This window comes from Lipotes vexillifer, unplaced genomic scaffold (genome assembly GCF_000442215.2).
Source record: "Lipotes vexillifer unplaced genomic scaffold, Lipotes_vexillifer_v1.1 scaffold790, whole genome shotgun sequence".
Lineage (NCBI taxonomy): Eukaryota > Metazoa > Chordata > Mammalia > Artiodactyla > Lipotidae > Lipotes > Lipotes vexillifer.
The window spans coordinates 112,250-124,804 of NW_006791041.1; the positions used below are offsets into that span (position 1 = coordinate 112,250).

General features: G+C 43.8%; 1 protein-coding gene across 1 annotated transcript in view; it reads left to right on the plus strand.

The window, feature by feature from the left end:
• Positions 1-985: 985 nt before the first annotated feature.
• Positions 986-12,555, plus strand: part of APBA1 (amyloid beta precursor protein binding family A member 1) — a 77,479-nt gene continuing 65,909 nt past the window's right edge. Inside the window, exon 1 of the mRNA XM_007464182.1 lies at positions 986-2,203. Within this exon, the coding sequence (XP_007464244.1) occupies positions 986-2,203 (1,218 nt within the window). The remainder of the gene's footprint in view (positions 2,204-12,555) is intronic.

Consider the following 12,555-nt stretch of genomic DNA (forward strand, 5'->3'; position numbering starts at 1 on the left):
GAGACCTAGCCATATTTTAAAGAAATAAGCGTGTTATCCAATATCAGCTATAATGCTAATTCATAGAATCAAAGAACTTTAGATCCAGGGTGTATGAGGGAAGTATTAGAAATTAGCTAGTTTCTTTAAGTGCATTTGTCAGAACACTGGCCTGTAGGAAAAAAGTGTTTCCCAGTCAAACAAGTTTGTGAACCGAGCATCCTGTATCTTCCTCCCCTTGAATATTCACAATGAAAAGTCAACTAGAAGTCAGCATTTCCCAGACTTATTTGACCACGGAGTCTTTTCTTCTCTAGGTAATAGCTGTTAACATCCTGCTATAGGAAATGAGTCCAGTCTCATTGTGGAGGTCCGGAAAATTGAGCCACTTAACCGGAGGCAACAGCCAGCAGTGCCAGGACGAGAACCCATTGATGGTTGATAGCCTCCCCCAGAATGGCTGCGAATTTGTATTGACAGCAATGGATCCAAAACATTCCAAGATTATTTTTTTCCCTTGAAACTTATTTTAAAAATCATTTCTAGTATAACTTAGGTTTATCCCTTAGCAGATGGAAAATGTGTCAATTGTCTCATTCAATTTGGTAGTACTCTCTATTCATATGCATCAGAAACAGAACCTGAATAGTAAGCATGGTGGGGAACTAACGGCGCAAGAGGCTCTCAGTCTGAGGGGTGGGATAGGGAGAAAGCCAGTAAGCAATTACACAAGGAGATATGTAATTACAAATTACGACACGTGCTACGAAGAAAATGAACTATGTGCTCTCAGGCTGAGCTTAAACTTGCAATCACTTTTGAATTGACCGAGATTCAGATGGGATCAATAACAGCTGTTTTTATGGTGTCTTGGTACTCAGCTCCCGCCTACAGTCTGAACCACGTAATAGCCCCTCCCCCCTTCTTGTTTTTCCAGCCGGGTGGAGCAGAATGAGAGCGCAGTGAGCCGGCCCAGCCCCTCTCCCAGCCGTCGCCGACGCCCACCATGAACCACTTGGAGGCGGCCGCGGAGGTGGAGGTGACGGACGAGGCGGCAGGCGGGGAGGTGAACGAGTCGGTGGAGGCCGACCTGGAGCACCCAGAGGTGGAGGAGGAGCAGCAGCAGCAGCATGCGGGCCGCCCCCCGCGCGGGCGCGCCGTCGAGGACCTCCGCGCCCAGCCCGGGCCGCAGCAGCAGCAGCAGCAGCAGCAGCAGCAGCAGCAGCAGCAGCAGGAGGAGGAGGAGCGCGGGGAGTGCCTGGCGCGCTCCGCCAGCACGGAGAGCGGCTTCCACAACCACACGGACACGGCCGAGGGCGACGTGATCGCCGCAGCGCGCGAGGGCTACGACTCCGAGCGCGCGCAGGACCCCGAGGACGAGAGCGCGTACGCAGTGCAGTACCGGCCCGAGGCCGAGGAGTACACGGAGCAGGCGGAGGCCGAGCACGCCGAGGCCACGCACCGCCGCGCGCTGCCCAACCACTTGCACTTCCACTCGCTGGAGCACGAGGAGGCCATGAACGCTGCCTACTCGGGCTACGTCTACACGCACCGGCTCTTCCACCGCGGCGAGGACGAGCCCTATGCCGAGCCCTACGCCGACTACGGGGGCCTCCAGGAGCACGTGTACGAGGAAATCGGGGACGCACCCGAGCTGGACGCGCGCGACGGCCTGCGGCTGTACGAGCAGGAGCGAGACGAGGCGGCCGCCTACCGCCAGGAGGCCCTGGGCGCGCGGCTGCACCACTACGACGAGCGCTCCGACGGCGAGTCCGACAGCCCCGAGAAGGAGGCCGAGTTCGCGCCCTACCCGCGCATGGACAGCTACGAGCAGGAAGAGGACATCGACCAGATCGTGGCCGAGGTCAAGCAGAGCATGAGTTCGCAGAGCCTCGACAAGGCGGCCGAGGACATGCCTGAGGCCGAGCAGGACCTGGAGCGCGCCCCCACCCCGGGCGGGGGCCGCCCGGACAGCCCCGGGCTACAGGCGCCGGCGGGGCAGCAGAGGGCGGCTGGCGGCGAGGCGGTGCAGCGGTACAGCAAGGAGAGGAGGGATGCCATCTCGCTGGCCATCAAGGACATCAAGGAGGCCATCGAGGAGGTGAAAACCAGGACCATACGCTCTCCTTATACCCCCGACGAGCCCAAAGAGCCCATCTGGGTCATGCGCCAGGACATTAGTCCCACCAGGGATTGTGACGACCAGAGGCCGGTGGATGGAGATGTAAGTGTGTGCGGGTTCAGGCCCGCTCAGCTCCACGCGCGGCCAGGAGGGGAGACGGGCGCTCGGTGGCATCGTTTGTCATTGGGAAATGACTTGATGAGAGAAACGATCTGTGGGGATGCTCAGAAACAACTTGTGCTTAAGAGCGCCTGAGTCAAACACAGGTGGGAGGGAGTTAAGTGTTGAGAGGTTGCCGTAAATCAGTGGTTCTCAAACTGTTCCTGGAGCACTTGTTCAGAAATTGATTTCCAGGCGCACCGCTTCCCATCCCCTAGTTTCCCACTTAGAAGGTATGGGGCGGGGCCTGAGAATTTGTATTTCTAACGTTAAATAAAAAAAACAGGTCTGGATTGAGTAAGGAGAGACTTTATTGGAAAGCATTATTGCAAAGGGGAAAGGTCCTATTGTAACAGGGGAAGGCGGACTGTTGCAGTAGCAGAACCTCTGTAAGATCTGCAAGCGTCTCCAGAGTTAGGCACAAAGGGGGTTCTTTTGGAGGGAGAAGTAAACAAGGCTTGGAAGAACAAGGTGTGAGGAAGTGGGATGAAGCATGGCTTGAACGCATTGCCCATGAAAGAGTGTTTTAACCTGACATCAGCCTATTCCCAGGAGGAGCTGTTGGTGTTTTAACTGACATCAGCCTATTCCCAGGAGGAGCTGTTGAGTAGGGGTGGTAAGCTGGCCAAAGTTCAGGGACCTGGAAGAAGGCGAGGAGCTTAATCAAAGGCTGGTTAATAAGCATTTTGTCTTGATTAATCAGCAGTTCAACTAACCATTTGTCAGGCAAAGAATGTAAATTTGGAGGGTCTGTGTCTGGCCTTGTCATAGGTAAACAAGGGGGCACCTGTGAGCTACTCCAGTCTAATGGGAAGGTAGGTTCTTTGCCTAAGCCATTTCCAGAACACAAAACGAGGGGAGGGGAGCCCTTAACCTTTGCTGTTTTCCAGGATCTCAGGGCTCAGGTGAAACTCAACGTTGTCACTAATAAGTTCCCAGGTGATGTTATTGCTGCTGGTCCCAGGACCATAATTTGAGAACCACTGCCTTAAAGCAACCCTTAAAAGTTTGGGATGGATAGTGTGGCCTCTGGAGGAAATCAAGGAAATCCTTCTGCCTTTCAGGAGTGTCTGCAGTTTTTTCACTGTGACTTTCAGGAAGGGCTTAGTTTTCATCTCTGGTGGTACCAGAGTGTCCTTCTCACCTCACAAAAGACATGTTTTTGAACTGAAATACACTTTCTTGTGAAGAGCTACAGAAAGCTATTGCTGCCCTGTCTGCATTTTATTTTCTTTGTTTGAAATACCTAAGAAATTTGATAACTCAGCAAGCTTGAGTGTCACCACAGTCTATTCAAAATAAATCAAGAAGGCTAACCTTTACCCCCACTACCTGGCCCTAAAGATTCTCTTTCTCCTCTGACTCTCACTTTTCCAGTCTCCTGAATAATTTTTAAGCACTTGCATTTTTTTTAAGCACTTTCATTTAAAATGCGAGCTTGGAGTAAAAGAAGGGTCAAGTGGTTAAATTCGGTTTCATTTAATTCTGCATTTTATGATTGCACCAGCCTATTTCTCGGTATATCTTTTGGAGTGAGAAACAATTATTGGAAGCTGTTTGTTCATTTTACTTAAATAGGTAAAGGGCTATGCAGGTCAGAAAGGTATCATTCGCCTGCTCTTTTAGTAACAGTCAGCATTAGCTGTTAGCTGATTAAATCGCTGGCACCTTTAAGGCAAGGTTGGAAATGGGTTGGGAAGGGATCTGCATCCTCCCAGCCAGGGGGCGGCATTGGGTCAGTTAGTTCAGCGTGCTTGGTGTCTCCCTCTGCTTTCCAGGCTTCACAGTCAAACAGTTAAAAATAGGTGCACTCACGTGCAGAATTGTCGGTGACCTCCCGCTGTCTCCAGGTTCCTTCTGGCTTGGAGGGATGGAGTGCAGCAAGTATTTTGCAAATGTAGTGGAAATGGAGCAGGTTTTTAAAAGTAGGGAGCTGTCAAGAGGCCGGGTTCTACATCCTTTTTAGAAACTTGGAAAGCCATCCGAGAAAAAGATGCAGGAGCATTCGGTCCAGATGCTGGCCTTTTCCTTCAGCTCTCTCACCTGCACCAGCTCCATGAAACTACAAGCTTAACCACCTGGTCCCTGCAGCCTCACGATGAACCCATCACCCAGCCTCCACTAGGGCTGGGGGCTTGCTTTTATCCATTTGAACTAGGAAAACAGCTTAACCCTCTTGCAAGATGTTTCATTCAGGAGGTAGAATTGATTCCGGAATATTGGGGTGATGCTTTAGAAACCCATCCAGTCAGAAATTCAACTTGACATTAAGAAATTGGTTAGTAGGGCTTTCTGGGTTATGAGTAGTTAATACAAAGCAAACCCCAAGACCTGTGCTTTAAAATATTCCACCAGTTGTCTTTAAGCCATTTGAATTTGTGGGTTGCATTTCATCTGTCATGCCACATTTATAGGAAAGACCTTCATTTGCTACCTCTTTGATGGTATCATGGGGGAAATACATACATTCTGCGGATTTCTTCCTCAGCATCAAAAAATATTTACTGAATGCTCATTCCGTGTATACTGTTGTAGAAAATGGAAAAGCACTATTAAAAGCCACGTGGCCTGAAGTCTTTCTGGAAGGTACTTGTTAAAAATACAAATTACTACCTTTCTTTTCCAAACCAGAATACCTAAGATGGGGTCCAGTGATCTGGGGTTTTGTTCATTAGGTTTGTTTTCCTTGTTTGTTTTTGTCTTGTAAATTCTCCCTGTGATTCTTGAGTATGTAAAAAATTAAGAACCACTGATTTAAAGGACAAGTATCATCTGGGTAGTTTCCCCATGTTAGCTCTATGGATTAGAGACCTAGCTAATTAGAGACCTAGACTGAAACCACAGGTGTGGTTTCATGGAAGGGGCTCTCCCACCGTCGTTTTGGTGACTGGCCTGGAAAAGGGGCCCTGGAATTCTTGTTACAGAAGCAGCGAGTTCTCAAAATAGCAACATCAGAAACCACAGTGATGCAAATAGATGGTAATAAAAACCACCTGTACTACTACTTGCCAGAGGTATCTGCTGATAGCTAAATCTGCTCTAAACACTACTTTTAATTCACTCTGAACTTTAGCATTTTTCTCATACTTGGAGGAAACTGGCATCTGTTTGCAAGTGAATCCTACAGAATGAGAAAATAGGATTGCTCTATTGAACGTAGACTAGATGCTCAGTAGTGAGTGAATATAATTGTTTTCTGAAAAAAGTATTTATAAATGCTTTGCTTCTAGTAAAGGCTCTTTTCTGGATATATGTTTGAAAACTACCACCCAGACCCCTTCTTGAAAAGTATTGTTAATGAATGACCAGTTCTGAAAAGTTCCGCAGCCTACCCGTCTCTCTTTAGGCAACAAACTCACTCTGAGTAGAGAACAGAGCGGGGGGTGGAATCAGAGAGATGGATGGGAGCAAGCACACAGCGTAATGGGAGGGTTTTGGCTACTTGGAGTGGTGTGTTGCACAGTTTGAATTGGTCTTTATCTCTGCTCCCTCTTAAAGCTACACTAAACATACATACACTAATATGTATAAAATGGATAACTAACAAGAACCTGCTGTTTAAAAATAAATAAATAAAACAAAATTCAAAAAAAAAAGCTACACTAAAATGACAGTAAAATAATAAAAACACGTAAAGCAACAATCACCAGGAGACAGAGGAAACAGCAGCAGACGAGAACAACAAAATTTTGGAACACCATAGTGGTGACTGGCTGTGGTAGACATTAGTGCCCCTCCCCCATATTGCCAGTTGTCCTCTGCTTTCAAGCCCAGGGATGACTGCACTGCACCTCCTCATACCCTAGGAGCAAGACAAGGCCAGTGAAACGGGAGCAGTGAAATGTGATGTTGCTTCTAGGCAGGAGCAGCTCAGAGCACCTTCTTCCCCTGAAGCCTCAGGTTAAGATGGTGGTGTCACCGGATGGCAGAGCCTCTGTCCGTGTGGGTCCCAAGTGACCGTGATGAGCCGGGCTCTCTCCTGCCCCTGTGGACATGTAGTGTGAGAGAGGAAGCAACCTTTGTTGTTTTAAGCCTTGGGGATTTGGGGTGGTTTGTTGCCACAGCACAGCCTGATCGATTCTCACTCATACACTGATGAGATTTCTGTGTTCCCTACTCTGTGAGGATTTGTGCCGTGGACCCCCAAGAAAGGCTAAGGAATTTGAGACACCAGATACCGCCGATGGCAGGAGTATGGCTGAAAAACAAAAGAGGATTGTTTGAAGGTGTGTCACAGGAGAAATTAGACTTCAAATCCTTTCTCCAGCCCATACCACCAAGTTTTCACTTCTCCTCTGCCCCCCACAGAAGGTGGGAGGTTTACTGTAAAGAGAGGGTGAACCAGAGAAGTGCTGGAACTAGCCACAGCTGAAAAAGTGGTTAAGGGGTACCTTATGGAACACAGGGCCCACTAAGCAGTGAGACTCTGAGAAAGCCTTGGAAATGTTAGCCATCAGGCTTAGAACCTACCCCCTCGCAGCCCCCAGCCCCAGCCGGAGATTAGGACATTCCTCTCTGAGGAAACAGAAAGACACAAGAGTAGGTACCTACAGTTACTCATGTTTGGGGCTTTTCCAGCATAAAATCTGGTTCCCTACCTGATCACCACGCAATGAAGGTTACTGCTGCTCATGTATCTTCCAACAGGCTTTTTGGAACCCACTGTTAAATATGAGTGGATATCCAAGGATCTCCGGACATTTGACGAAGATCTCTTAACATGAAAGACAAAGACGCATAAAAAGCAAATGGAAAAGGAACTTGGAGAAATAAAGGCAGTACTCAGAGCAGGAAAAAACTATAAAACACTCATCAAAATTCTCAGAAGGGTAGGAGAAGATAGGGGAGCCACTAAATTAGGATGCCATTTTAAGAAAAGAACATTCCAAAAAAAATTTTTTTACATCTTTATTGGAGTATAATTGCTTTACAATGGTGTGTTAGTTTCTGCTTTATAACAAAGTGAATCAGTTATACATATGTTCCCATATCTCTTCCCTCTTGCGTCTCCCTCCCTCCCACCCTCCCTATCCCACCCCTCTAGGTGGTCACAAACCACCTAGCTCATCTCGCTGTGCTACGCGGCTGCTTCCCACTAGCTATCTATTTTACGTTTGGTAGTGTATATATGTCCATGTCACTCTCGCGCTTTGTCACAGCTTACCCTTCCCCCTCCCCATATCCTCAAGTCCATTCTGTAGTAGGTCTGTGTCTTTATTCCTGTCTTACCCCTAGGTTCTTCATGACATTTTTTTTCCTTAAATTCCATATATATGTGTTAGCATATGGTATTTGTTTTTCTCTTTCTGACTTACTTCACTCTGTATGACAGACTCTAGGTCCATCCACCTCACCACAAATAACTCAATTTCATTTCTTTTTATGGCTGAGTAATACTCCATTGTATATATGTGCCACATCTTCTTTATCCATTCATCTGATGATGGACACTTAGGTTGTTTCCATCTCCGGGCTATTGTAAATAGAGCTGCAATGAACATTTTGGTACATGTCTCTTATTGAATTATGGTTTTCTCAGGGTATATGCCCAGTAGTGGGATTGCTGGGTCATATGGTAGTTCTATTTGTAGTTTTTTAAGGAACCTCCATACTGTTCTCCACAGTGGCTGTACCAATTCACATTCCCACCAGCAGTGCAAGAGTGTTCCCTTTTCTTCACACCCTCCCCAGCATTTACTGTTTCTAGATTTTTTGATGATGGCCATTCTGACTGGTGTGAGATGATATCTCATTGTAGTTTTGATTTGCATTTCTCTAATGATTAATGATGTTGAGCATTCTTTCATGTGTTTGTTGGCAGTCTGTATATCTTCTTTGGAGAAATGTCTATTTAGGTCTTCTGCCCATTTTTGGATTGGGTTGTTTGTTTTTTTGTTATTGAGCTGCATGAGCTGCTTGTAAATTTTAGAGATTAATCCTTTGTCAGTTGCTTCATTTGCAAATATTTTCTCCCATTCTGAGGGTTGTCTTTTGGTCTTGTTTATGGTTTCCTTTGCTGTGCAAAAGCTTTGAAGTTTCATTAGGTCCCATTTGTTTATTTTTGTTTTTATTTCCATTACTCTAGGAGATGGGTCAAGAAGGATCTTGCTGTGACTTATGTCATGGAGTGTTCTGCCTATGTTTTCCTCTAAGAGTTTGATAGTTTCTGGCCTTACATTTAGGTCTTTAATCCATTTTGAGCTTATTTTTGTGTATGGTGTTAGGGAGTGATCTAATCTCATACTTTTACATGTACCTGTCCAATTTTCCCAGCACCACTTATTGAAGAGGCTGTCCTTTCTCCACTGTATATTCCTGCCACCTTTATCAAAGATAAGGTGACCATATGTGCATGGGTTTATCTCTGGGCTTTATCTCCTTCCATTGATGTATATTTCTGTTTTTGTGCCAGTACCATACTGTCTTGATTACTGTAGCTTTGTAGTATAGTCTGAAGTCAGGGAGCCTGATTCTTCCAGTTCCGTTTTTCGTTCTCAAGATTGCTTTGGCTATTCGGGGTCTTTCTTGTTTCCATATACAAATTGTGAAATTTCTTTTTCTGGTTCTGTGAAAAATGCCAGTGGTAGTTTGATAGGGATTGCATTGAATCTGTAGATTGCTTTGGGTAGTAGAGTCATTTTCACGATGTTGATTCTTCCAATCCAAGAACATTATATCTCTCCATCTGTTTGTATCATCTTTAATTTCTTTCATCAGTGTCTTATAATTTTCTGCATACAGGTCTTTTGTCTCCTTAGGTAGGTTTATTCCTAGATATTTTATTCTTTTTGTTGCAATGGTAAATGGGAGTGTTTTCTTGATTTCACTTTCAGATTTTTCATCATTAGTATATAGGAATGCCAGAGATTTCTGTGCATTAATTTTGTATCCTGCTACTTTACCAAATTCATTGATTAGCTCTAGTAGTTTTCTGGTAGCATCTTTAGGATTCTCTATGTATAGTATCATGTCATCTGCAAACAGTGACAGCTTTACTTCTTCTTTTCCGATTTGGATTCCTTTTATTTCCTTTTCTTCTCTGATTGCTGTGGCTAAAACTTCCAAAACTATGTTGAATAAGAGTGGTGAGAGTGGGCAACCTTGTCTTGTTCCTGACCTTAGTGGAAATGCTTTCAGTTTTTCGCCATTGAGGATGATGTTGGCTGTGGGCTTGTCATATACGGCCTTTATTATATTGAGGAAAGTTCCCTCTACACCTACTTTCTGCAGGGTTTTTATCATAAATGGGTGTTGAATTTTGTCAAAAGCTTTCTCTGCATCTATTGAGATGATCATATGGTTTTTCTCCTTCAATTTGTTAATATGGTTAATCACATTGATAGATTTGCGTATATTGAAGAATCCTTGCATTCCTGGAATAAACCCCACTTGATCATGGTGTATGATCCTTTTAATGTGCTGTTGGATTCTGTTTGCTAGTATTTTGTTGAGGATTTTTGCATCTATGTTCATCAGTGATATTGGCCTGTAGTTTTCTTTCTTTGTGACATCCTTGTCTGGTTTTGGTATCAAGGTGATGGTGGCCTCGTAGAATGAGTTTGGGAGTGTTCCTCCCTCTGCTATATTTTGGAAGAGTTTGAGAAGGATAGGTGTTAGCTCTTCTCTAAATGTTTGATAGAATTCGCCTGTGAAGCCATCTGGTCCTGGGCTTTTGTTTGTTGGAAGATTTTTAATCACAGTTTCAATTTCAGTGCTTGTGATTGGTCTGTTCATATTTTCTATTTCTTCCTGATTCAGTCTTGGCAGTTTGTGCATTTCTAAGAATTTGTCCATTTCTTCCAGATTGTCCATTTTATTGGCATAGAGTTGCTTGTAGTAATCCCTCATGATTTTTTTTATTTCTGCAGTGTCAGTTGTTACTTCTCCTTTTTCATTTCTAATTCTATTGATTTGAGTCTTCTCCCTTTTTTTCTTGATGAGTCTGGCTAATGGTTTATCAATTTTGTTTATCTTCTCAAAGAACCAGCTTTTAGTTTTATTGATCTTTGCTATTGTTTCCTTCATTTCTTTTTCATTTATTTCTGATCTGATTTTTATGATTTCTTTCCTCCTGCTAACTTTGGGGGTTTTTTGTTCTTCTTTCTCTAATTGCTTTAGGTGGAAGGTTAGGTTGTTTATTCGAGATGTTTCCTATTTCTTAAGCTAGGATTGTATTGCTATAAACTTCCCTCTTAGAATTGCTTTTGCTGCATCCCATAGGTTTTGGGTCGTCATGTCTCCATTGTCATTTGTTTCCAGGTATTTTTTGATTTCCTCTTTGATTTCTTCAGTGATCACTTCGTTATTAAGTAGTGTATTGTTTAGCCTCCATGTGTTTGTATTTTTACAGATCTTTTCCTGTAATTGATATCTAGTCTCATAGCATTGTGGTCAGGAAAGATACTTGATACAATTTCAATTTTCTTATATTTACCAAGGCTTGATTTGTGACCCAAGATATGATCTATCCTGGAGAATGTTCCATGAGCCCTTGAGAAAAATGTGTATGCTTTTGTTTTTGCTTGGAATGTCCTATAAATATCAATTAAGTCCATCTTGTTTAATGTATCATTTAAAGCTTGTGTTTCCTTATTTATTTTCATTTTGAATGATCTGTTCATTGGTGAAAGTGGTGTGTTAAAGTCCTCTACTATGAATGTGTTACTGTCGATTTCCCCTTTTATGGCTGTTAGTATTTGCCTTATGTATTGATGTGCTCCTATGTTGGGTGCATAAATATTTACAATTGTTATATCTTCTTCTTGGATCAGTCCCTTGATCATTATGTAGTGTCCTTCTTTGTCTCTTCTAATAGTCTTTGTTTTAAAGTCTATTTTGTCTGATATGAGAATTGCTACTCCAGCTTTCTTTTGGTCTCCATTTGCATGGAATGTCTTTTTCCATCCCCTTACTTTCAGTCTGTACGTGTCTCTAGGTCTGAAGTGGGTCTCTTGTAGACAGCATATATATGGGTCTTGTTTTTGTATGCATTCAGCCAATCTGTGTCTTTTGGTCGGAGCATTCAGTTCATTTACCTTTAAGGTAATTATCGATATGTATGTTCCTATTCCCACTTTCTTAATGTTTTGGGTTTGTTATTGTAGGTCTTTTCCTTCTCTTGTGTTTCTTGCCTAGAGAAGTTCCTTTAGCATTTGTTGTAAAGCTGGTTTGGTGGTGCTGAACTCTCTCAGCTTTTGCTTGTCTGTAAAGGTTTTAATTTCTCCATCAAATCTGAATGAGATCCTTGCTGGGTAGAGTAATCTTGGTTGCAGGTTTTTCTCCTTCATCACTTTCAGTATGTCCTGCCACTCCCTTCTGGCTTGTAGAGTTTCTGCTGAGAGATCAGCTGTTAACCTTATGGGGATTCCCTTGTGTGTTATTTGTTGTTTTTCCCTTGCTGCTTTTAATATGCTTTCTTTGTATTTAGTTTTTGACAGTTTGATTAATATGTGTCTTGGCGTATTTCTCCTTGAATTTATCCTGTATGGGACTCTCTGTGCTTCCTGGACTTGATTAACGATTTCCTTTCCCATATTAGGGAAGTTTTCAACTATAATCTCTTCAAATATTTTCTCAGTCCCTTTCTTTTTCTCTTCTTCTTCTGGAACCCCTATAATTCGAATGTTGGTGCGTTTAATGTTGTCCCAGAGGTCTCTGAGACTGTCCTCAGTTCTTTTCATTCTTTTTTCTTTATTCTGCTCTGCAGTAGTTATTTCCACTGTTTTATCTTCCAGGTCACTTATCCGTTCATCTGCCTCAGTTATTCTGCTATTGATCCCATCTAGAGTATTTTTAATTTCATTTATTGTGTTGTTCATCGTTGCTTGTTTCATCTTTAGTTCTTCTAGGTCCTTGTTAAATGTTTCTTGCAGTTTATTCTATTTCCAAGATTTTGGATCATCTTTACTATCATTATTCTGAATTCTTTTTCAGGTAGACTGCCTATTTCCTCTTCATTTGTTAGGTCTGATGGGTTTTTTTCTTTCTCCTTCATCTGCTGTGTGTTTTTCTGTCTTCTCATTTTGCTTATCTTACTGTGTTTGGGGTCTCCTTTTTGCAGGCTGCAGGTTCGTAGTTCCCATTGTTTTTGGTGTCTGTCCCCAGTGGCTACAGTTGGTTCAGTGGGTTGTGTAGGCTTCCTGGTGTAGGAGATTGCCAGCACTGGAGGGTCTCCTGCAGAGGTGGGCGGTGGCCATGGTTCACTGTGGGGATAAGGACACCGGCAGCAGAAGTTCTGGGAAGCACTCCCTGGCGTGAGCCCTCCCAGAGTCCCCAAAAATTTTTAATTAAAAGAT